This window comes from Mus caroli, unplaced genomic scaffold, assembly GCF_978045245.1.
Source record: "Mus caroli unplaced genomic scaffold, Mus_caroli_1 scaffold_16, whole genome shotgun sequence".
In the NCBI taxonomy this organism is placed as follows: domain Eukaryota; kingdom Metazoa; phylum Chordata; class Mammalia; order Rodentia; family Muridae; genus Mus; species Mus caroli.
In genome coordinates, this window is record NW_028227271.1 from 45,209,265 (window position 1) to 45,233,146 (window position 23,882).

The 23,882-nt window shown below is 49.2% G+C and overlaps 1 protein-coding gene across 14 annotated transcripts in view; it reads left to right on the forward strand.

Moving 5' to 3' along the window:
- The first annotated feature begins 3,869 nt into the window (after positions 1 to 3,869).
- Mtss1 (MTSS I-BAR domain containing 1) overlaps positions 3,870 to 23,882 on the forward strand; it is a 139,308-nt gene continuing 119,295 nt past the window's right edge. For 2 of the 14 annotated variants that reach the window (XM_085831658.1, XM_021182751.3), the window contains exon 1: positions 3,872 to 4,564. In XM_085831658.1, the coding sequence (XP_085687784.1) occupies positions 4,493 to 4,564 (72 nt within the window). In that variant the 5' untranslated portion in view covers positions 3,872 to 4,492. Of the gene's footprint in view, positions 4,565 to 5,633; positions 5,820 to 23,882 lie in introns of those variants that run through there. The other 12 variants (XM_085831659.1, XM_085831657.1, XM_021182746.3 and 9 more) reach the window with 9 other exon arrangements.

A 23,882-nucleotide genomic window follows, 5' to 3' on the forward strand; every position in this document is an offset into this window, starting at 1 on the left:
GTAGCTCTGTAAACATGGCTGGCCTCATCTCAGAGACCCACCTGCCTCTGCTACCTGAGTTCGTGAATTAAAGGCCTTTACCGCCAACACCACCACCCGGCTATGTGGGGTAAGGTCCCAGCTCTTAGGTACTATCTTAACCAGCTCACCGAAACAGCTTGGGATGCAGAGACCCTTCACAACAGTCAGGGCTCTGTATAGTCTTCCTTGAGTCTCACTGCCATCTGGGAGAAGTCAAAGAGAGCAGCATGAAGCAGCTTAGCATCACTCAAGGGCTTTTAACCATCCCCACCTCCTACAAGGCATGAAGCAAGGACCAGAGTAGAGTAGCCTTGAGGGAACCTAAGGACGTGTAACTGGAACAGCCTTAACACTATTCCTGCAGCACTTCTGTACATATGAAATTATGTCATAAAGGAAAACTTAAAAGGACTGAGGATGGGACTCCAGCACAGAAAGGGGTGCAGGAAGAATGGATGAGAATAATATCAGTTGATCCAGAGGGATTTCTGTAGAAATTGAATGTTAATAGCAAGATCCAGGAAAACGTGTTTAATTCAGTCCTATTTTTGTGAAACAAACAAAATCCACCCCCTCTTCTATATCTTTACGAGGATTGAATGAAATGTTCATGGTTAATTAAGAAGAATGCAGAGCCTAGTTCCTGCTTAGTGTAGAGCTAGGCTCGTCAGGTACAGGAACCTCCTTTCAAGGTCCTTCCAAATCAGGACCTTGCTTCACTTTACCATATGTTAAAATAGCCTGGGAAGTTTGAAAACATCCTAAGGATCAGTAGCAGCCCAGACCAATTAAATACGATTCTAGCATCAGAGTCCAGTCTGGTGTAGCTTAAAAGTTCCTCAGTAACTCCTAATAGACATCAAAGTTTTCGGACCAGCTGGGACAGACCCTTCTGGAGGGCCAGGGTGGAGGAGCAAGGCTGGGAAGCAAGCAAACCCACACGTGTAGCACCACTGTTAAGCATCAGGCATAGATGCCCACACCAGTCCTTGGAACAGTCAGTGAGTGGAGAAAGAGCTCTGGGGAAACAGGCTGGCTCCACGGATCAAATAGCCCAGTGGCCAGAGGTCAAGAATTAGAAGGGGAGTGGACATTTTGAGCCATGTTTACTCTTGGACAGAGAGTTTGAAATTCCTCAGTTTGGTTCCTGGGAGTCTGTCTCTCTCTCGTACTTTCTCTCTTTTTAAGTTTTTTTTTTTTGAGACAGGATTTCAAACACACACACACACACACACACACACACACACACACACACACCTACACACCACCATCACTTCCACCTCCACCTCCATTACCACCAAAGAACAATCAAGAAGCAAGCACTTGGGCTGGTGAGATGGCTCAGTGGGTAAGAGCACTGACTGCTCTTCCAAAGGTCCTGAGTTCAAATCCTAGCAACCACATGGTAGCTCACAACCACCAGTAATGAGATCTGACACCCTCTTCTGGTGTGTCTGAAGTCAGTTACAGTGTACTTATGTATAATAATAAATAAATCTTAAAAAAAAAAAAGCCAGGCAGTGGTGGTGCATGCCTTTAATCCCAGCACTTGGGAAGCAGAGGCAGGTGGATTTCTGAGTTCCAAGGCCAGCCTGGTCTACAAAGTGAGTTCCAGGACAGCCACCGTTACACAGAGAAACCTTGTCTCGAAAAAAAAAAAAACAAAAACAAACAAAAAAGAAGCAAGCACTCCGTGCCAGAGGGGAGAAATTAGGAAGAAGCTGGAATACAGCAGAATCTAGTGTAATCTAAGTTAGTCTGACCCCCATCATTTCCACTTCTCCAATACCCCTTTACAGAGCAGCCAGATTCCAATCTAAAACTGCCAAAAGTCAGGTGTGGTGGTGTAGCACCACAATTCCAGTGCCCGGGAGCCAGAGGCAGGTGACTTGGCAAGGGTTCTGGGCTCGTGTGACTTTAGACTAAAACCCTGGCTCAAAAAACTCAAACACAAAACATGGGGCTAGCATGTAATTCTCAGTTGGTACAGTGTTTGCTGAGCAGAGAGAAAGCAATGCCCTGGATCCCCTCCCCCACCTAAAATTGGATAGTCTCATGGAGGTGGGTGTCTGTAATTCCACGGGGGAAACCTTCCTCACAGCCCCTTTCAAAGAACTTAGTGTTGGCCTTAAGAGAGGACAGCTAAGTCAGTGCTGAACCCGGTTGAAGCTTAGGGGGAAAAGGAGGCTAACGAGTGGTGTGCATTGGTAAACATTGCTAAGATTGGACCAAGAAATGGGTAGGGGCAGTTGAGGGGCATTGTTTGGAGTTTGGCATTTTGGAGTTTGGCAGAAAGGCAGGTCCAACTTCTTCCACCAACAAAAACAAGGACCTTCAATTAGCTGTAGTGCATAAAGTTGCAGAATGCACTCTGCGGTGAGCGAGACCACATGCCAACACTGCAGGCTTGCAATAGGTGATCTGAAGCTAGATTGCACTTGATTCTTGGCCTGGCCTACTTTTATTGAGGATTTCCTGAGTGTTGACTTCCCTTGTATCAAATACCACTTTAAGCATTTTCACTTATTAGCTCGTGCAATGCTTAAGACAGCTTTCCGGTAAGTACCACCATCACTTCTGGTTACCAAGGAGACACGGTGGCCCAGAGGGCTTAGGTAACTTATTCAAGGCTACAGGGTTCATAGGTTGAAAACTGGAGCTTGTACCAGCCAGTCAAGCTCTCCTGTGACTTGGATCATTATAATACCAACGACATTAACATCAAAATAACAATTCCGGAGAACACACCGCGTGTCAAGTACTAATAAGGGCAAGGTGCAGGTGAGGTATTTGCAACTGAATCTCCTTAAGGGCCGGAAGCGGCAGGGTCGACAACGCACAGAAGTGACTTACAGAAGGTTTGGCCTCTCCAGATGTCAGGGAGAGTGACCTGAAGGAAAATACAAACATCAGTGTTCTGTGCAGAGTTCCCTACATTCTTTTGATCAGTGTTGAAAGAATGACTTACTGAGTTAATTGGGACTACAGCATTTGACATGATCCTTTTGGTCAAGCTCGACATGGGTTCCATTGACTCTTGCAAACGGTTCAGTTAGGTGCTTTAAGTTCGTTTACAAGTTGCCCATTGGATCCCCTACCAGACACCGGAAGACGTCAGAATAAGTGCTCCTGGCTACGGAGTTAGGCAGAGGAGCTAGGGACACATTTATCAAGCCCACCTCAGTCTTTGGTGCCCTTTGTTAAAACTTCTCAAGGGGGTTTTCTGTGGCTATGGCAACCCTGGCTGGAAAACCATCAGCATTCCAGCCACACGCAGCCAGCGATCTGTACAGACAGATGGGCAGGCGATTAGGAACCCTGATGCCCTTTGCGTTCGCTCAGCCTCAGCAGATCAATCTAGCGCCCTGCAACTTTCTGGAACTCAGCATCCCACCGCAGGATACTCTTCCCAGACTCTCCCTAATCTTGTAGCTGGCTCCCTGCAGCTGTGACTCGGCGTTGCAGTCCTGACATCATCGAAGAGGCCTCTCCTCCCGAGGCTGCAGCAGCGACAGCAGTAACAGCTTTCCCGCCCCACTGGTCGCTCACCAGGTGCGGGGCGCAGCGCTCAACGTGCCGACCTTGCCCGTCCCTCGAGGGGCGGGGCCGGAGGTGCAGCGCGGCTTCCCTGCACGCTAGCTGCCATTGTGGGCGGCTGGGCGCTTACTCGGCCTCTCCACTCAGAGACTCTCGCCGCACGAGGCGCTCTGAACGTCCGGGAGACACACACTGGGCTCGCCTACCCTCGCGCCAGCTCCTCCTTGCAGCAGGCGCCCTGCACGCCTCTCCGCCAGTGCGCGCTCCCAGCCCCGCCCTCGGGCGGCGCACGCACGAGCCGCGGTCGCGCGCCTCCCCCGCGCTCCCGCGCCAGACGGTCGCGAGCGCGCGTGCGCTCCTTGCAACATCCCCGGGAGCACCGCCAGAGCGAGCGCGGGGCCGGGCGCACAGGAGTAAAAAGGAGGCGGCGGCCGCGTCTGCGAGCAACAGATCCGGGCGACGCGAGCTGACCTCGTCTGCTGCTGCCCTTTTTCGTTCTCTCTTTTTTTTAATTTTGGAGTTTCAGAAAAAAATTATATTTGGAAGACATTATCTTTTTTTTTTTTTTTTTTTTTCGTAAATGGCGCTGGCCCCAGGTCAGCGGGCGGTTTTCTCTGCACCAAGATGGGCTTCGCCTTTTCCGTCGTGGGCACCCGTGGTGGCTTGATTGTCAGTCTTCTCCGGGCATTTTTGAGGCCAGGAGCCGAGCACTGCACGTAGGCGACTCGCCCTCCGGAGCGGCTGGGCGTCTCGGATTGGGACTTGGGGGGGCAGAGTGCAGTAAATTGCGAGCACCGCGTGCTCTCTGCAAAACCGGCGGCGAGCAGGAGGTAGGTCGCTCCCAGGGTGAAACCGCTCCCGGGCTGAGCGAGCCCGGCCCCGTGCGCAGTGCAGCCGCCCCGAGAGCGTGTCCTGTCCCCGCCGCGCCGGGAAAATGGAGGCTGTGATCGAGAAGGAATGCAGCGCGCTTGGAGGCCTCTTCCAGACCATCATCAGCGACATGAAGGTAGGACGCTGGGGGCGCGGCTGCTCTGACCTCGCCGCGGGGCTTCCCCTCCACCGCGGCCGGCCTGGCCCTCGCCTGAGCTGCCGGCCACCTGCGGGAGCTCTGGCGACCCGGGTGTCACCTGCTCACCCGCCGCACTGCTCTGGCTGTGCTGGGTCACTGGGCAGGCGACTTCCCGGGGGCTAGTGGGGGAAGAGTCTGATGCCACTTACCAACCCCTGCATTCATAATCCCAGGGGGCGACACCATCTTGTTCCTTTGGGGGTATAGGGCCCTAGTTCCAAGTTTTCCATTGTCTGTCCCTGGACTGAGTGTCTGCGACCCGTGGAGGATGGACGCCCTGGAGGACACCTGACTCCCTGGGTTTGGGGTGGAGTGCTTGGCGCGGTGGTGGAGCAGTAGTGGGGGCCCCTGCTTGGCTGCAGGAAGGAGTCTTCCGGCTTGGGAGATTGGGTGGCAGGGTTGTTACAAGCTTGGCTTTCAGGTCTACCTGGAGTAGGGGAATCTGAGCAAATTAGTTATTAATTAGTCTGTTCCAGAGCTGCTGATGGTGTTCCTTGCATTCCCCATACCCTCCCCCGGGGCTGGGCGCAGAAGTTCCCAGGGACCCCGAGCCTGAGAGGCTCACAGCAGGAAGGCAAGGTTGAGGTTTCCAAAACTACTATACCCAGCTCTCTCAAACACACATCCACACCCCACTCTTCTCTGGGAAGGATTGTGTGTGCGTGTGAGTGCGCGCGAGTGTGTTGGGGGCGGGGAACAACACCCTAGCCTTTTCCTGCAAAGGGTGGGACTGGAGCTAACCTGATCCTCGAATGTGGGTTTTCTGGTGCTCTGAGGTACACCGTGACTTAGGTTACCCACCCTAATAAGATAGAAGCAGTTCCAGGAGCTGCCTGGAAGTGGGAATTGGGGGCGGTAGTGGGGGGCATTTTTTTCCAGTGTATTTAGGGAGCTTCTCTTTGGCTTGAGGCCAGCCCCAGTCTGCCTCAACAGATCCGGGGAGGTGGTGTTTAATTAAACGCTCGGCTTCCAAAAGAGTGGGCAGGTTTGGAAAGCTGTGTTGGCGAGTGGGTGTGGACAGCCCCTCTTCAGCCGCTGCCTGGCGCCTGGGGAAGCTTTTGTCTGATGAAGTGTAAGGTTTGGAGAGGCCATGGGCCTTCACCATGGACTTTGGGGAGGAATGTTCAGCTGTCATGCCTGCCTCCTCCTTTTAGAACCAACTGTCACCTCATCTAGTGTGAACTTTGCCAAGGTGCCTGGTTGGTCCCGCTCAGGTCCATTTTGCAAGCCTACCAAGCTCGTGCCTTTTGTCAGAAATCCTTGTAGCCTAATCTGTAGCCAGAGCCTGCTCCCCCAGGAATGCCTCTAATCCAGTGGCTTGGAATTAGATGGATTAGTCTCTTCAAAGACAGCCCCTTTCATTCCTTTGCCCTCAATCCACATTGAATTATCGAAGTGTTCTTTTGAACAAAGATTGATGCCTCTCCTTGGACTCTGGTGTTTATTGTTAACTTAGATTTCACCCACTTTATTAGAGTCAAAACAAGATTTGGTTTGAGGCACACACACTGTATGTGGTGATGTGCAGAGGAGGTATTTGAGATGGGTTGCTAAAGACGCTATTTTTTTTTTTTTTTTTTGAGGAGGTAATGATGTTTCCAGTCCCTGAATAGAAATGAGGAATCCAGGGATCTAAACCGATCCCTGACTTCAGCCCCAGAGTAATCACACCTGGAGTTTTCTCTACCTTTGATGATGATGATGATGATGAAGACGACTATGACTGTTGTTATTTTAATCCAGAATCAGGGCTCAGTTCTTTTCAGTAGGTGGTTTGAACCCAAAGCCCTCCAGAAGGTAATCCTTTCCCAAGGATGGGGTTGTGCCACCTTCCACCCACCAGCTGGATGCCTGGTGTAGGCCCTGCCTAGACATTTGTAGGTGGAAGACCTCTTACACACCGCTCTAGTCTCTCTCTCTTTGAGTTTGGTAGATTTTTGTTTTTTCCACTTGACAGTAGACTATTTCAGACTGGAGGTAACAGCAGAAAATTACATTGTGCTTTGGATTCTGATTTTAGGCCCTTTGTGGGAAGAGAGGGATTGGGGAGATAGCATGCAGGTTGTCTGATTTCTAAGATTGTTTTATGTGTAAGGGAACTGCTAAATATTTACATGGAGTTTTCTTCTTTAGAAGATTTCTTTTATGGAGTGGCCAGCGATGACACTTCAAAAGAGAAGTGACAAGATTAAATTGGGCTTTTTAGGACAGGCAGCATAGGATATATGGATATGTGGCGTTGTGGGCAAGAAAGTCAGCTCTTAGTGTCACCGGCATTGTGGTGACCTCCTTGTCCTTCCCATCTTTAAACTCGTGACCAGCTTATCATATTTTTGGTTCCATTTCTGTTTGCTTTTAGGGAGAAGCCATTTGGATTGTCATCATGGTACCATTTTTAGGTGATTTTTTTTTTTTTTTTAAAGTGATGTTGAATTGGGGTGAGAAAAAGGCTAAGAACTTTTTTTTTTTTTTTCTGAATAGCTTTTGAGACTTCATAATGTACAGCAACACAGGAAGGGAGTCAGTTTCCTCTTTGGAGAAAAATAAAAAGATAACAAGAGAGAGTGGAATAGTTTCCACGCCTGTGCCATCCATCTTCTGAGGCAAAGACCCTTGAGACACAGCAAAGCCCAGGAGAGGTCTCTCTGCTTCCTGCAAAGGTTCTCGGTGGGACTGAGTCCTGGGCTGTCAGGGCCTGTGTTTCTCTCTCTCAGGGCTAGGGGGAGGAAGAAGTTGTCACTTTGCCTCCATCAGGATCCAGCCCCAAGGAAAGCGAGCAGCAGCTGCTAAAAAACTTACTGATTCCTTGAGGAGAAGAAACCTCTTGCGCCCCCCCCCCCCCAGTCCTCCCACCCTGCTGTGGTGGTGGTCACATAATGAAGGACGATGTGCAAAATCACTTACTGGCTTTCTTCCCTGGGATCCACATAAATCACCCTTAGGGCTGCCTGCTGTGAGTAGGTCTCTCCCCCAAAAGCGGGAAGGGCTGAGCTGTTGGTTTATCTGGGGGACAGTGGTCTGGAGGTGACTGTTGACTCTCAAGGAGGTCTTAGAATCTTTTTTATTCCTATCCAAGTTCTGGACAGAACTGGATCTTAGTAAGGTAAACAGATTAGTGTTCTTTGTTTTGAATCATTAGACCAGAATTTGACCATGTTTCCGTGCTTTCTAAGTTCCAGAGACTTTGCTAGCCAGACTTAAAGAGTATCTCGCCTTGGAGACAGCGGTCTCCTTTTAATAATTAACTTATTTATTTATTTATTTAAAATCAAATAGTTCCTCGTCCTTGTTGCACAAGCACCAGGCCTGCTGCAGGCCGAACTTTGCCCTGGGTTCAGGTTTATGTAATGTGGCTAAGCTAAAAAATACCCAATTGCACCTGAACGAGCCGTTCCATGTGTCGCTTTCCACAGGGGTGTTGTGTTACAGGCACCTGTGTGGAGCAGAATAGCGGCCTTGTTCAGTTCCTCCAGACTGCCCCCACCTCTGCAGGCCACCAGTATCCTCTGTCTGAAGGTCTGTCTAAAATTAGAGCTGCTAAGGGGACATCTTGAATTCCCCAGGAATCTTGCTGTGGGTCAGAGAAGCATGGACATAGCTCCCCTCACCTATCATGAGTGACAATATAAGTAGCAGGTCTGACGCCGTGCAGTGAGTGACTTTATGGCTGCCCTGGTCACTGTTGTGAGGTTCCTTTAGTAAGAGGGATTCACTTCCTAGGTCTTTATTGAGGCCTCCTATGTAGAAGGCGTTTTTGCTAGGCCCTGCCCTTGCTCCTTTCTCTGATACAATATGGCAGTAGGCGACGAAGGAAGGAAGGGCATCCATCAGTCTTCTTGGACTTCTCTTTCTGTAGTGAGATAATGAAAAGCCGGCCGAGCGACCAGGTATGGGGAGGGAAAGGAGTTGCTCTGGGTAGAGGCTGACAGCAACACAAAGGCAGAACAAGTAGATTCCTGTAATGGACAGATGGGCCCCATGTTGGCTTTTCTCTTGGCAAATGGTTGTGTTTGGCCAAGGTTTTACAGCTTCCTCATTGGGGGGCCTGCGGGAGAAGAACACAAAGTAAAGATGTCATAAAGTTGGCAGTAGGAGCTGCCTGGAAAGGGCCACTCATGGGAGCACTAGGGCCTCTTCTAGCGAGGTCAGTCTTTTTTTTTTTTTTTTTTTTTTTTTTTGAGAGTTCAGGGTGTGAATCTTGTCTTCCTTTGGAAATAGATCACTTGTTGGCTTCACTTAGCTATTCTGTGGGGAAAGGCCTTTTATCTCTTTCAAATAGAGTTGTTTAGAACTCGTTGCTCGATGTACTGAGCCTCTATGCTTTGGAATTCCATAATTCATAAAGGCCCAGATACAGGGATGATTGTTTGCATGGAAGGTAGGCTGAGCTCACCTCTGGCCTGGTTCAGAACTCACCTTTTCTGGAATAATCTATGTTCATCTCTGTGCTATTTTATTATCCGCTGTGTTGGATCACCAAACTCTGCTGTGATGTCAGGAAGTCAGACCCAGCCTCTTTAGCTATCATTTGCACTGTACATAAACAGGGGGCACTTTCAATACAGGTGCGGTATGTCTTACATAGGCCCTGTCTTCCTAGTGGCTTGTCCTCTGACCTCGTCTATCTCATCTTGGGCTGTAAAGGAAAAAAGCCCAAAATGATACAGTCAGTTTGCCCAGCTCACTTGAGGTTGCTAAAATGCTCGGTGGGTGAAAAGGTTGAAACTATTGATCCATTAGATGCTTTCTCATCTGTATCTAAGCTGTTTTGCATCTTTGCAAGGGCTGGTGAGAGCTGGCAGGGTTCCTTCTGCAATGAGACCATTTAGAGGTTCCCATTGGGAAATGGAAAAATGAGATCATTTTCAGTTCCCCATTACTTCTTGGAATCGCCTTCAGGACACTTTCCCACCAAACCCACACCTCTGCAAAAATAAAGAAATTGCCTTTCCCCAGACCAGAACAGAAGCCATACAACAGGTTTTGGATGTAGCCGGTCAGAATACCAGGAGGCCACATTTGGGGCCCCTTAACTGGAACTGGCTGGTGCCTTGAGCAGTTTAATTCATTCAGGTTTGCAGATTGTACTGCTGATATGGCCTTATTAAATAGCAAATGAAGAGACAAATAGTAAATTAATTGGTGGAGCGTTCAGGAAGCGTATTGTATTTGATTGCGGAGGCTCTCCCTTAAATTAGATGCAGAATGCAGGTTTCATGTGAGTGTGTGCTCCAGAGACAAAACAGGCCCGAGGCCCCAGCCAGCCCTAGTGCATAGTCTATCCTGAGGCTGTGTTCCACACCTCTAAACCCTCCTGGAAGGCCTTGGGGTGACTCACTCTCTACACCAACCCAGTGTGGTTAGAAGTGGCTGTTGTTTTTTTTTTTTTTTTTTTTTTACCCATTGTGCAATTGTGAGGTTTGGTTGTATGAGATGCTCTGGTGTGCCACCTGGTACGTAATCGGAGCTCATTATTCATTACTTAGGGTGCACAGTAGGTGGGTAGGGACTTGGAGAAGGACCTACTGTGTGCCAGGCTTCTACTGACAGGCATGCATGATTTTATATCATTCGTGTGTATGATGTGGCAAATGAGAAAACGGAGGCTTGGGCGGGGAGATGCAGTAACGTGTCCCAGGCCATGGTGAGGGGAATTGGTGTTCAGACCATGTCCTCTTTGTCCCAGAGTGAAGGTCTTTAAGAAATCAAGGTATGGGGAAGGGTGTTGATGTATTTCAAGAAGACAGCTCTTCATCTGTCTGAGCCCACGGGAGGGTCATAGAAGGAACTAGGGCCTCTGATCTGGAACTGTGGGCTTGAATGGAGATGCTGTGGGTGGAAGTCTCTTAGTAGCTGTTGCCTCTTGGGAACAATATTTAATTTAAGGAGTATGAAGAGATATGGCTTCCCCTTTTTTCTTTCCCCCATTTATCAGTTAAATCAATAGAAAAGTTTGCAGTGCCCCTTTCATCCTAGTTCTGTAGGTGTGAGTGGAGTGAAGCAGCTTTGGGGGCCAGGCTCTTACGGGCTCTACCCTCAGCGCTTCTCCTGGTTCAGGCACAGAGCTCATGCGATCTCCTCACTGACTGGGCTTGAATATGGAGTCAAGGTGTCTGAGTCTGCACTCTCATAATCATATGGATCAGGCAGGTTCAACCAAAGTTCACATGACTCCGCAGTGAACTCCTTACCTCAAACTCATTCTGTGTCCAGCCCCGGAACACGCCTGTAAAAGAGCTTTCTGTGTTTAATTACGTCCTGCTAGCCCTCCGGTTTGGGCTGAGTTGGTAGAGCCCTTGTCCTTGAAAATCTGTCTAGATGGGATCCTTAGAAAACCACCTTCCTGTATTAATTCTTGGTGTACATGGCCTTGGTCTTAGTCTATAAGAGGCTTCTTTTCCTGTCTTAAGTGGGCGGAAAAACAGTCGAGTGCCTTTTAAGCTATGTGCCTTTTTACTTGATTTCTTTGCCTCAAAGAATGGACAGGAATGGAGACACTGGCTTGCTTAGTGCCAGTAACTCCTGGGAGAGGTGGCGGTGGGCAGTAATATTGCTTGCGACTCTCTTGATGCCACCTGCTACATGACAGGGCTCTGTAGGGGCTGGGGTAGTGGGTCTGACCAGAGAAGGGGGTCTGGGCATGTGTGTCTTTTGGGTGGCTGGGCATGGTTGCAGAAAAGGCCCACTGAGTGCCCTGGGAGACGTGAAGCCTGGGCCTGCTCCCAGGAGTCTCTGAGTCAGCGCTTTAGGCAGCATGTTAGGATTTTGAAAGCACTAGGTCACCAGGGTTGAGCATCACTGAAGCCATCAGGCCTCCCCTCACAGACACACCCCTGTCACGGTGCCTTCTTGATCTCACCCAAGCAGAAGAAGAACCCATTTAGACGCTTGCACAAGGATGTGAATAATCTCAATATCACCTAATTTAGTCTTCAAGATAGCCAAATGGAATGTTTTGCTATGTGCATCTCACCACAATAAAAATTAAAATAAAAATACAGCAACATGCTAAGTCGTCCCAGCAAAACTCAACAATAGCTTATCTAGAATTCTTCAGTTTTTACTCTGATGCACCTTTTAGCCAAGCATTGTGGTGCTACCCTGCAATCCTGGTATTTGGGAGGTGGAGGTGGGAAGACCAGAAGTTCTGGGTCATTCTCAACTACATAGAGACTTTGTGGTCTGCCCAGGCGGTTATGAGGCTTTGTCTTAAAATACAAAAACAAACCCCAGCAATGAAAGTGCATGACTGTAACAAATGTATTTTTTTAGTTGTTGGAGTTTAAATAGCCATGGGTGGCTAGTGGCTGCTTCACTGAGCAGCAGAGATCTTAAACACACTAAGTATTGTCCCTGCCTTACAGTGCAGCTTCCTGTCCATTCAATTCACCTTCTACCTCTTGCTGGTCAGGATGTGACGCTTGTAGATATTCTGGAGTCCTGCTGACCAGGAGCACAGGGAGCTAAAGGACTCCCTGCGGCTAAGTTTCTCAGTCTCTAGGAGTCCCAGTTTTGTTTTCTGTAAGGTGGGTGTCCTAATATACCTGCCTTTTAGGTTCCGAAATGCAGATCTTTTTACCTGTGGAAGGTTTCCCTCTTCCCTGTCCAGGAGTTAGTTAAGGTAGCCTGTAGATTGGGAAGGGACTTAAGATCTAGGTAGTTATTATTTCTTTGCTGCTCCAGGCAAGCACTGTCTCTTTTTGGAGCCGTATTAGAGCCTGTCTTGGAGCTACTAGAAATGAAGTTACAAGGTTTTTGTAAGGAAGCCCTGAGAGCCCTCTGGCCCAGCGTGATCTACGGGGATTCCATTTCTTTATTTGCAAACCCCACCAACTGTTCATAAGAGGGTGCACTGGGAGAAAAGAGGCCTTCAAAGCTACTGAGGACAGGGGAGAGGAGGGAGGGAGGAGTTAGGTTGCTGAGCTATCTTTTGTGCCCCCTTGGTTTTCTGGGTGTCTTGGTGGCTTCTGGCCCTGTCTCTAGTATTGAGGACATATGGAGCCACTGCCCCCTCCCAAGACCTGGTCTTCTTCCTGCTGACTGCTCAAAGCTACTCTTCCGTCTGAGCCTGGCTGGCAGCTAGGTCCTCTATCCCTGGGCCCCAGCCGATGGGCCTGCGTGTGACTCCCCATGGCTCCCTAGTTACCTCCTCCATCACCTCTGCCTGTTGAAATCATTCTCACCCAGAGAAGGGTCTTCTTGGGCCGTTTCTCCTAGGAGGGATTCTGTGAGGTCATCTTTCCTATTCTACTGAATAATTAGTTACTCATTTGAAAAAGTGGGTTTCCTGGGTGGTGGTGGTGGTGTACACCTTTAATCCCAGCCCTCAGGATACAGAGGCAGGTGGATCTTTGTGAGTTCAAGGCCAGTCTGGTTTACAGAGCTGAGTTCCAGGAGAGATAGCTACACACAGAAAAACCCTGTCACCCCCAAAAAACAAAATAAAACCAAAAACCAATAAAAGTGTGGTTCTTTTCTTTGAATTTTAAAGCATGGTTCTACCATTTTTTGGACTTTTTATTCTGGAAAAATTACTTTCCTGAGCCTTGATTTTTTTTTTTTTTAATTCCTTTTAATCTACATAATGAAAGGTGAGGGGACAATATTAACCTCAAGGGTTAGAAGAGAAGGTAGATGTTTCACACCAAATGGCTTGTTTGGTGTGAAACACATGCCAAATTAACTCTTCATGTCCGTCCAAGTTACCCGGTCTGTCTCAAGCATCTGCAGTCTGCAGTCCAAATCCTGAAGCTTTTATGGGTATCAGTGTGACGACACTGCTCCGTTTCCAGATTCAGGAAAGGCTATGCAAATCTACATTAAAACTCCTGACCTTTGGAACCAAGCCTGGTCTCATCTCAAGCATGTACACACACACACACACACACACACACACACACACACACACTCTCACACTTTTAAAATCAGAGTTCCTTGCTGGCAGTGACACTCCTGTTTCAGAAAAGTCCAAGATCATTCCTGAGTTTGATACTACCATCCGTGTTTGCTTTTCAACTTTCAACATACAGATAACTTTCAAAAATGTAGTATGTGTATGTATTCTGTAGCCTGATTATGTGCTTGGGGGGTGTGGCGGGGGGAAACACTGGGCATCCTGGGTGGGAGAGTTGGAGCTGTGAACAAGCCTGTCACAGGCCTCATCTTGATGGTCTTTATGAGAGTCACCAGCAAGACATCAGTCTTTGCTGAAGTCACACTGCCAGGAGTCAACACAAGAGTTTGTGGGGTTGTTGGAGAGGGGAGTGCCTCTAATTTCCACTTGGGGTGGGAGGACAGAAAAGCAGAAGGCCTTTGGTCTGGGTGACACCCAACTGGCAATTCAATCTCATTTTACTTGTGTAATAAAGTTTCTGTGGTTGGAACTACCATGCACTAAGTGTTATTTGATACTTCAACTCAGCTGTCATTCCCATTCTACAGATGGGAAGCAGAGTGGCAGAGAGGTTCAGCCATTTGCGTAGCAGGTGAGGGGTTAAGCCCAGGCCGAGTAACATCCTCTGACATCCACTCCAGGAGTGTGCTCTGTAAGCCACTCTCCGTTGTCTCCCACAGTGTGGCATTTCACATTTTTCCCTTCAGGCGCTGGGGTGGATGCATTTCCTCCATCTGATGGTTTCAAGTATGCTGGCCATATCACATGCAGAATCTAGATTTGCCTCTGGGCTGCTTCCAAGAAGCCTTGTGGGGTGTGGTGGTGGCTGAGAGTGTTTGTTGTGCAAGCATGAGGACCAGAGTTCAAATCCCTAACATAGAAAACACTGAGTATGTCTGCATCCTCCTGTAACCCTGGCACTAGAGGAGGCAGAGAGAGCTGGACACCCCAAAATCCACCTCTGGCCTGTCCATGTTCATGCCTGTATGCACCCACATGCATGCACGCCTAGCACCCTACACCCGCAAGAAGGGGTAGAATCCAATAGTTGGCCTGAGATCTTTGAACAATGAGTTGACCCATCTATTGGTGCCTCTAGCTTATCAACAGAGGGATGTAAGTGGGGAGTGGTGGAGTCCAGTGTGGCTGCCTCAGGCAGGATACATGCTCTAATCGGGGAGCCCACTCCAGACCAGGAGACTTGAGTGCCAACCAGGAGCCGGCAGATCCCTGCAGTTAGGGGCTGGCAGTGGGGTGGATTAGTTTCCAGGGAGACCACGGTTGCCTTCTGGAGCCAGGCTCCTTGCTGCTGAGCACGCTGCCATTAAGGAAGTCTTTGAGTTGGCTTTAATGGTTGCTCTTTGTTTTGAAGTGACTGTTTACTGAGCCTTCAAAGCCAACGCCACAGCAGGATGTGATCTGGGACCTGAATAATTGCATCAGACACCCCAATAGGAAGCAGGTACTGAGGAGCCTCACCAGAAGTCGCCCAGGGCCAGCCCCTGAGCCCCAGCTATTGCTGGGAGGACTGAGATATTCACTCTGCAGGCAGGAGACTTGCAGCCCCACGGAACCTGGCTCCCCGGGAACTTGGCCTGTTTGATGGTGCTGGCCTTAATTAGGGACACCCTAATTAAGTCACTGAGGAGGCAGGCCTTTTTTTTTTTTTCCTTAAAAAAAAAAAAAGCAATGTTTTGAGAACATTTCATGAGGGATTACTTCTGAAAGATTATACAAGTTATATAAAATTAATGGAAGAAAACCTAGAAACTTCAATTAAGTGAAGTTATCCAAAAGCACCAATTACGGAGTGGGCTATGCACTCAAGCTCACAGGAGCCCAGACAATTAAAGGCCTAGGAAACCTTGCCATCCAAGCTTCCCTTTCCCATTCGAGGAGTTACATAAGCTATGCAAGTTTCTGTGATGGCCGTGTATGGGACTTTGTTTGTGTCTATAGTAAATTCTACTGGGGACACATTTGAGGACCTACTGTGTGCAGGGTCCAGCGTGAAGTGCTGGGGATGTAGAGCAGCAGCAAACAAAAGTGGCAATTCCTGCCTTTCTGGAACCTACTGTCTAACAGAGTAGTGGGTGACAGATATGATATGGACAAGTGACAGCAATTCTTAAACAAACAAAAACAACAAAAGCAAACCAACCACCCAACCCCCTTTTTATTTTTCATTATTATTTATTTTATGTATATGGGTGTTTTACAAACCTGGTATCCCAGGAGGGCAGAAGAGAGCATTGGACCCCATGGGACTGGAGTTACAGACAGTGGTGAGCCCCTGTGTGGGTGCTGGCAATTGAACCTTGGCCTTCTGCAAGGGCAGCGAGATGCTTTTAAGAGGTGCTTTTAACCGCTGAACTATCTCTAGCCCCATTCTCCCATATGCTAAAAGGAATCCGTGCAGCGGCACAATCAGACCTGTCTATCCCCAAGAGGGGTGAGGGGGAGTCTCCAGGAAGGGGACACTGTAGCAACTTAGGATCAGTGGAAGAGTGGTCCAGTCTGTGCAAAGGCCCTGAGGTGGAGAGCTTGCGCCTCTTACCTGTGTTCGGGCTAGGCTGGTGTTTCACTGTTAGAAGCAATGCTTCAGTAAGGACGTGGGTTATTTTTGCAGGTTTATGTTCTTCTGTGAAGGATTTATCTGTGGCCTAAAGGAATGCACTTCTCAAAGCTTCTGGAACCCGGTGCTGACTGTCTCGCAAAGCATGTCTCTGCTTACATTCCTGTGTCTGAGTGCTCATCTTTCAGATTATTTTGGAAGAGGCTGGACATGAATGCCAGGAGATTGCTGAGTTCCCAGTTTCTAAGGGCTTAGGGGTAGGACATACCATCTTATCTGCGGTCCTCCAGTCTTGCTAGTTCTCAGAAAGCCACAGTGTCTTCACTTGCAGATTCCTAGGCCCACCCTTAAATTCTTTGTTGATCTCGGGTGGGGCTCAGGAATTTGCCCTTTTAACAAATGCTTACTGATTCTCTCTAGGTTTTGCAGGGGTTGCAATAGGGGTTGCTGGAAGGAGAGCTCAGGCTGACCTGAGCCACCAGGGGCTTCCCTCTGTAGTTCACAAAGCAAGAGGTTCTCTGTCTTTGTGTGTGTGTGTGTCACTCCACCGTGGATATATCTGGACTATATTCCGGTTGGACATCTTGAGTCATGCTAACTGTGGCTATGGTAATATGCATGCCTTCCTGCTTTTTTCCCCCCTTTGGCCAGGAAAATGTCTGCTTCCTCTTGGAGAGCCAGGCGAGACATGTGGGGTACGCCCACCCCAACTGCCCTCCAGTCTTTCCAACTTGGTGGATGCTCCCATCTGCGTCATTGGCACCAGTGGACCCTCTTATCTCTGCATGGTGGCCCCTCACTCAGTACCTGCATGTAGTAGACACTCATTTAACGTGCTGTTCCGGAAGGCTGCCATTGTGTGCTGACTCACAAAAGGAGAGCTGAGCTCTGTGTGCTGCTACTCAGTCCTTCGAGCACAGCAGCCTGATAATCATCCTCTGGGGGCAGGAACTGGCCATTAGCATCAGTTACAGAGGGAGACAGAGTGGCACCAGGTGATGAAGTCACTTGCCTCTAAGGTCACTCACTGAACAGATCTGAAGTTGGGCCAGCTGACTCTCAGCAAGCTCACACTCTTGACCGTTTTGTCTGTTAGGGCGCTCTGCTCCGGCATGAATGATAGCCAGTGGACGCACAGGCGTGCAGCAGGCACATATTGTAAAAGGAAGCGTAGCACCTTTCGTGGTCCACCAGGGCATCTTTCCTGGTGGCTTGCGGTAGGAGCTTGAGTGATGAATGAAGTGTGGTCTTTACCCCAGATGGAAACTGATTCAGCACAGTATGGCTAGGCCCCTGGGGTTTGATGAGTTTGTGAACCTGTGCCTGCCTTCTGGAGGGTTTGGCAAACAGAAATGGTAGCTAGTGTAGGGAGCAGGATCTCAGAGGTTCAAGTCATGTTGGAGTTGGTGGAGACTCGTCAGAGAGGGTCCATGGAGGAATGAGTAGAGTGGCGTGCGTGTGTGTGTGTGTGTGTGTGTGTGACTTTGTGAGTCCAGACTTCCGACTTTATGGGGCTCTTGGGTTATGGTGTGCTTTGCTGGTCATCTTGGGGATATTGACAGACAGGAACTAATGAACAGAGTGACAGCTCTGGACTCTGCCCTTAAGGGTACTCTAGGGCAGGCGGTATCTTGGGGGAGGCTTAACTGCACAAGCACTTTGCAGGTAAGAGCAGTGAAAACCTGCTTTAGGTGCTAAACTAATGACTTCTCATGTTTCCTGATGTGGAGAGCCAGCCAGGTGACCGGATGAGCTAATTTCCCTGTCTGTCTCAGGAGCCAGCAAACCTAGCAGCAATTAGTACAATCAAGGGGAGGGAGTCAGGGCAGACCTCTCACCTAGCATCTCTTACTCCTTAAGTATGCGCACGGGCATGGGCACGGGCCTCCCTGGGGTTGCTAGGAAGCCCTTTGTGCTCCCTTTGGTACTATCTACAGTGCCAACCCCGTTCAGCGCTGTTCTTATGTTGCTCATGGGTCCTTCTGGACCCCTTGGTGGCTAGCTCTTTAAAACTTTCTCAGGCAGCGTAAGGTGCATGGGTGGCCACTACCTTTCCTCTGGTGGGAAGACTGTCTCAAGTAATAATTGAAAAGAAAATCAGAGTAGTGAAAACCTGTGTGTGTGTGTGTGTGTGTGAACTTTGGAGAATGGAAAAGGAGAGGGAGAGGAGTTTTGTTTGCAGAGAAAGTTGGAGTATGGAAACATATATGCTACAAAGGGTGGAAAGGACAGGACCCACAGTGCTGGGTGCTGTCATCCCAGCATGCAAGAGATCAAGCTGGGAGCAGCACAGCTTCCGCAGGTAGTCATACAAACAAGTTCTAGGCCAGCCTGGGCTGCATAGCAAAAGCCCGTCGTCTCAAAATGAAAACAGATGAACAAAATAAATCAGATCCTGAACGCTCTTTGCAGTTGTGAAGCAAGGTACAGATGCCCAGGTGTGGCCAAGGCTGCCCGTTGAAAAGTTTCCACAGTGAGAGCAGTTCTAGATCTCCCAGTGCTGTTGACACTGAAGTCTGGCCAGTGGGACCAAGGGACAGATGATTATGTTTTAGTTCCTTGTAATTTAAATTTAAATAACCCTCAGTCCCTAGTGTTAGTCTTGTTGGATAGCTCATGATAGATAGATAGATAAAAAGAAAGAAAAGAAATTAAAAACCAAAGCAAATTTGAAGATACAGTTGATGTATTTGCTTAGTTATTTTAATTGTTAAGTGGCGACACACCCATATGTTAGAAAACACCTTGAGCAATGTGGGTAAGAGGGAGCTTGGGGCCCTTGGTTTAATTAGACTGGACAAGCTTGAGAGGGAGCATTGGTCCCTGAGGGGGCGGCTGGATGGGGACCACCTTTTGTGGGTGTGCCATCTCTTTCACAGGCAGCTTCATTGCTGCTGTACTTGGGCCAGAGTGTGAGGGTGGGCGGGGAAAAGAAGCAACCATTGATTATCCCCGGGCTGTCATCCCTGATGGACAGGGATAATTAGTGGATGAGGCAAGTCCCAATCAGAAAATAAAAGCCCCGGACTGGTATTTACGATGGATGGGTTCAGCCAGTGCCTTTCATCCGAGGCTCTTAGGAGACTGCATCTTGCAAGCTAGGGTGAGGAAGTTTAGTTTGGGAGACAGAGGCTCTGGCAAGCATTCCTGAGCTCTGGCGCTAATTATGCACACCCACTTCTGGAAGCTGAATGCATTCCTGAACCCAGAGATGCTCTTCTTGGGTCAGAAGGGCCAGATCCCTCTCCGAGCTTCTTGGCTTTTTATCTCCCTGGAGGCTTACCCACCCAGGAGGACTTGGGAAAGGAAGCATGAAGCTCTGAGTGATGACCAGCCTAGAGATCCATCCCTGTGCCCACGGAGAACCCGAGGACAAAATAACATCACTCACATTCGTTCATGCGACTGCAACTGCGTGTTCCTGTGTGGTTCAGGCTTTAAAGGGTTTTGTTTTGTGCTGGCTTTTCCATGGCTGTCCTGACTGTTTCTAGGGTGACACACAGTTCTCCTTGGACCTCAGCATTCTCTTCAGGTGTCAGTGTGGCTCCAGAGCTGTGCCTCTGTTCTGCCTGGCCTCCTGTAGGACACACATTTGAAGCAGGATCTAATGGCTGGCTGAGTCACTCTGACGCTGTCTTTCCCTCTGGCTGCTCGGACTCCTCAGAAACGGTCATCTCTATAGTCAGATCTGGCCCCAGATAGTTTTTTACCTTTCTCTGTGTTTCTGTGCCTCGGTTTCCTCAGATATAAACCAGTAGCGGCACAGGCCTCGCTGCGGGTTTTTAAAGAGAAAGGACTCCTCAGGGTGTTCAGCGTGCCCGTCAGCCTGGCTCAGGATACATGTCACCTCCCAGGTCCCCCTTCAGAGCAAGGAAAGCAAAGTCTGCACTTTTGCCATATCTCCAGGGTCGGGTACATCAGTTAATGCTTGAGAAGTGCGGATCCAGACAGGTGCTTGGTGCCTAGCAACCGCTTAGAAAGTGCTGATGTGCCAATGTCGGCTGTCACCAGTGATCTCCCCCAGAAGAAGCCTGGACCCATCAGGTCCTACCTGCCTTGCATTGTCTTAGCTGTGACTGCTAGTGAGCCAGTCTCTGTGTGGCTCCTTCTGGGCAGAACAGAGGCCTTTAAGCTGGAACCCAGTTACCTACAGCCTGACCCTGCTAATCCCAATTTTCTTCACCATTAAACTCTCCTCCTGAGAGTCCTCTCTGGTTCCCCTGGCTCCTCTTCTGTTGTGGTTTTCTAACCACAGTCCCCGCCCTCCTGTGTCCCTTAAGTGGTGAGGTGCTATCAAATTCCCTCAGCTGTCCCCTGATCACTGTGACTGTCACAGTGGGGCCTGTGTGGGAGAAGCACTTGGTACATTATTTATCGAGCACGGGTAGCTAGCCTTAGGAGACTGAGGGCTTACACAGTTTGCCCTCTGAGGGTGGGAAGCCATCCTTTGTTTAATGTGGAACAAAATCAAGGGAGGCCACACCAAACCAAAACCAGAGTGACTTCTGTGTCCTGCTCCTGAATTGGGTGACTGCACGCACGGCTTGGGACAAGTGGAGGGAGAGTAGGGAGACAAGAAGAGAGGGACTCTGACTGGAAAGGTGGAGGTGGACAAGGCAGTGTGTGGGTTAACTAGTGCCCATCAAATTCTCTAAGGGGAAGGACATTTAGGAAGGTTTTTCCCTAAAGAAGAAAGAAGAGAGCTTTATTCTCTTGCCTTTCCCAAAGGGCACAGGCTGCCCCAGGTATGTGACCCATGAGCCAGGTTTGCAGATCACCTGGCCAGCTTGGAATTGATGTCACCGTTATCTGAACGAGGGTCACCCTGGCTCCCTCTGCTGTCCTGTTTGTGTTTCAGCTCCGGACGTTGCCTCAGCGACCTTGTCCACCCTGGCCGGTTTTGCTCCTATTCAGCAAAATTGTAGCATCTCAGTCAGTATCCCCTGGGTTCTTTGTCCCCTGCCCGCTGTGTCCACAAAGTCCTTGCCTAGTAGTTTAGAAGAGAGACCCTGGCTTGTGGCTCAGAGATGATTCACACGATGTACTAAGCCGAGGGAATGGACACAGCTAATCCAGAAGGGTGGGTGATGAGGAGGTATGACGGAGAATGTTCTGGAAGAAGCACCGTTTGTGTCGGGGGGCAGTGAGTGAAGTTTGTAAGATTCTTGAGCTCCACAGTCCGCCCTGGAGTTTTGGAGAGAGGACAGCCTTTGGGTGGTGTTTGTAGAGCATGGTGGGAACCCCAAAAGGTGCCTGCATGAAGTCATGTGCCCAGGAAAGACACTGTCTCTCCTGTCCGGTGTGTTTTGATGAATAAATGTTGATTTTCTTCTTTTCTTAAGCAGGGAGCTTCCTCCTTCTCTAACGCTGGTGTAATCTGAGTTCAGTGTTCAAGGCTTCTAAAAGCTCCTTCCCCATTTCCGAAGGCCTCCAGGGGCTCCTGGGAAGGAGGGTCTGATTTTGCCTGTGACTTTGGGTGCTGGGTGGAGTCTTGTTTTCTTTCTTTGGTTGTGGTGTGTCTGTCAAGTTCTGAAACCTACATGTGTTTCTCTGATGAGCGCCAGGGTGAGTGGGCGTGGGTGTGTCCTTCCCACAGCTCTGGGAGACATTCCTGGGGGGGGGGTTCCACTGTGCTCAGGACACCTGCGAAAACACTTGAAACCCAGGTTCATCTTCCTGCCACTGCCTGGTGCAGGCCTGGGGTGGCATTGCTTTGCAAAGATTCTGAGTGCATCCAGGGTCTTCCGAAGCCTGCCTGCTTCCTTAGTCAAATCTCCCAGTAGTAAACCCCCCTCCCCCATCCCCAGGGCTTTTAAAAAATCGCCTTTCAATCTTTGTACCCGTACACCCGTTTCCCTGCACACATCCTCCAAGCCTTTGGCTTTTGTAGTAAGACTCTTTTTAGGTGGGTAGAAACTATTTCCCGGAAAAAAACATTAAAAAAAAAAATGGTACAGCCTGCTATCACTTTGTTTCCAAGTTTGAATAACATTTACACCTTTTTTTTTTCATCTTCTAATAATCAAGTTTCTGTTTTATATTCTTAGAAGCTTTTTGTAAAGACTCCATTAAATTACAGATTGCCTAAAGTGGGTGGGTTTGACACTCTGATAGATCCTCGCATAGCATTAGATCAGGAGCCAGGAGAGAACTGCTTCTGCCAGCCTTCTCCTGGCTGGGTGGGCGGTTGTGGGTGGGAGGCTGTGTGCCCTATCTCTTGATGAGAAAGGGGACACTCCTTCCCCCCTTTCTTTTCTTTTCTAATTTGGGAACAATTGACGTGAGGTTCCAGGTAGGTGCAGATCACCCCCCCCCCCCCCCGGAATTGAACCTAGGGCATCACACACGCTGGGTGTACTCCTAAGCTGGATTTCCACCCCAGATGAGGTGTTTAAGTGGTTTGAGCTATTGCAGTTCCCAGGCACACTGATCTCGGTTTGGGGTAAGAACCTCATTCTCTGTTTAGGATAAGCAGACAAACCTGCTGACACTGTAGACACTGGAGCCGCCTTGGTCTGCTCTCCCAAATAAGGTTAATGCATTGAGCCACCTTTTGCCTCCTACCTTGGCTGGTTCTGCAACTGGGACCGGGAATGAGGAATCCCAGCCTGCACTGCTAGCTGGTTTGCAGTGTGACTTCTAGTGAGCATGGGATGGAGGATGCGGGGAGGCGGGGGGCCTTTATCAGAGTCTGCGAATGACAGTATCCATTTCCACAAACAGGTCCCTGTCTGTGTGCCAGTCACCGAATCGAGTCCCTTTGGCTGTGACCTTATTTATTTATTTGTACAGCTTTTCTGAGATACCACTCACGAATCTTAGAATGTGCCCATTGAAAGCAGATCGGCCGTTGGCTTGTAGTATGTTCTTAGAGTTGCCACACTGTTTTTGAGCACTTTCATCACCCAAGAGAGAAAAGAAACTCCCTCTTAGCCATAAATCCCTGTCTCCCCACCCCCCTACTGCCCCTGGCAGCCCCTTAACTGCCTTGCAGCGCTATTTTCCCTCCTATCTAATTATAATGAAATATCTTTGACCGGCCCCACCCACATCCCGTTCCTCCCACCACTGGACCAAATGTTTTAGGTTCCACACCTACCGGTAAGGGCATGTGGGGTTTGTCTTTCTGTGTTTCCTCTAAAGCTACATTCTGTAGCTTCATCTGGGCTGTCGCAGTGACAGGGTGAACAGTGGTCCATGGTGCAGCTGCTCCTCGTCTGTGACCCACCAACAGTTGATCGACACTTGGGTTGATGCCTGTGTTCGCCAGGAGTGCAGACATCGTCTCCTCAGCACTGCTGTGACCTCATGTGTTCCCCAGATCAACCTAGGAATTAATGGTGTCTCCACATGGACATCCAATGACTCTAATGTCTCGCAGCAAATGGGAGAAGTAATAAAGATTCTATCCAGGCAGTTCCCAGGATTCTCTTCTCGATTCCTCTCCCACGGTCTTTCAGTGATAATAAGTGGTGCTACTCCTAAGGGTGGTGGAATTGTCCTACACCCCATCTTAACCAAAGGCAGTGGTGCGACTGAGTTGTTTTAATTATTATCATTTTAGGGAAATGGGCCCCAAGGGACCAGTGATTTCTCCTAGTAAATGACTGGCCTGGCTCTGCCTAGAGCTTAGGTGATGGGCTCATGCCTCTCGCTAATCCCGCATGGTGTCACAGAGTAATGTAGCTTAGGGTGACCTCGAAGGCAGTGTGGCCACAGCAGGCTTAGTACTCCTTAACCGTTTTTCCAGGTACTGGGATTATAGGCAAAACCAACCATACGTGGCC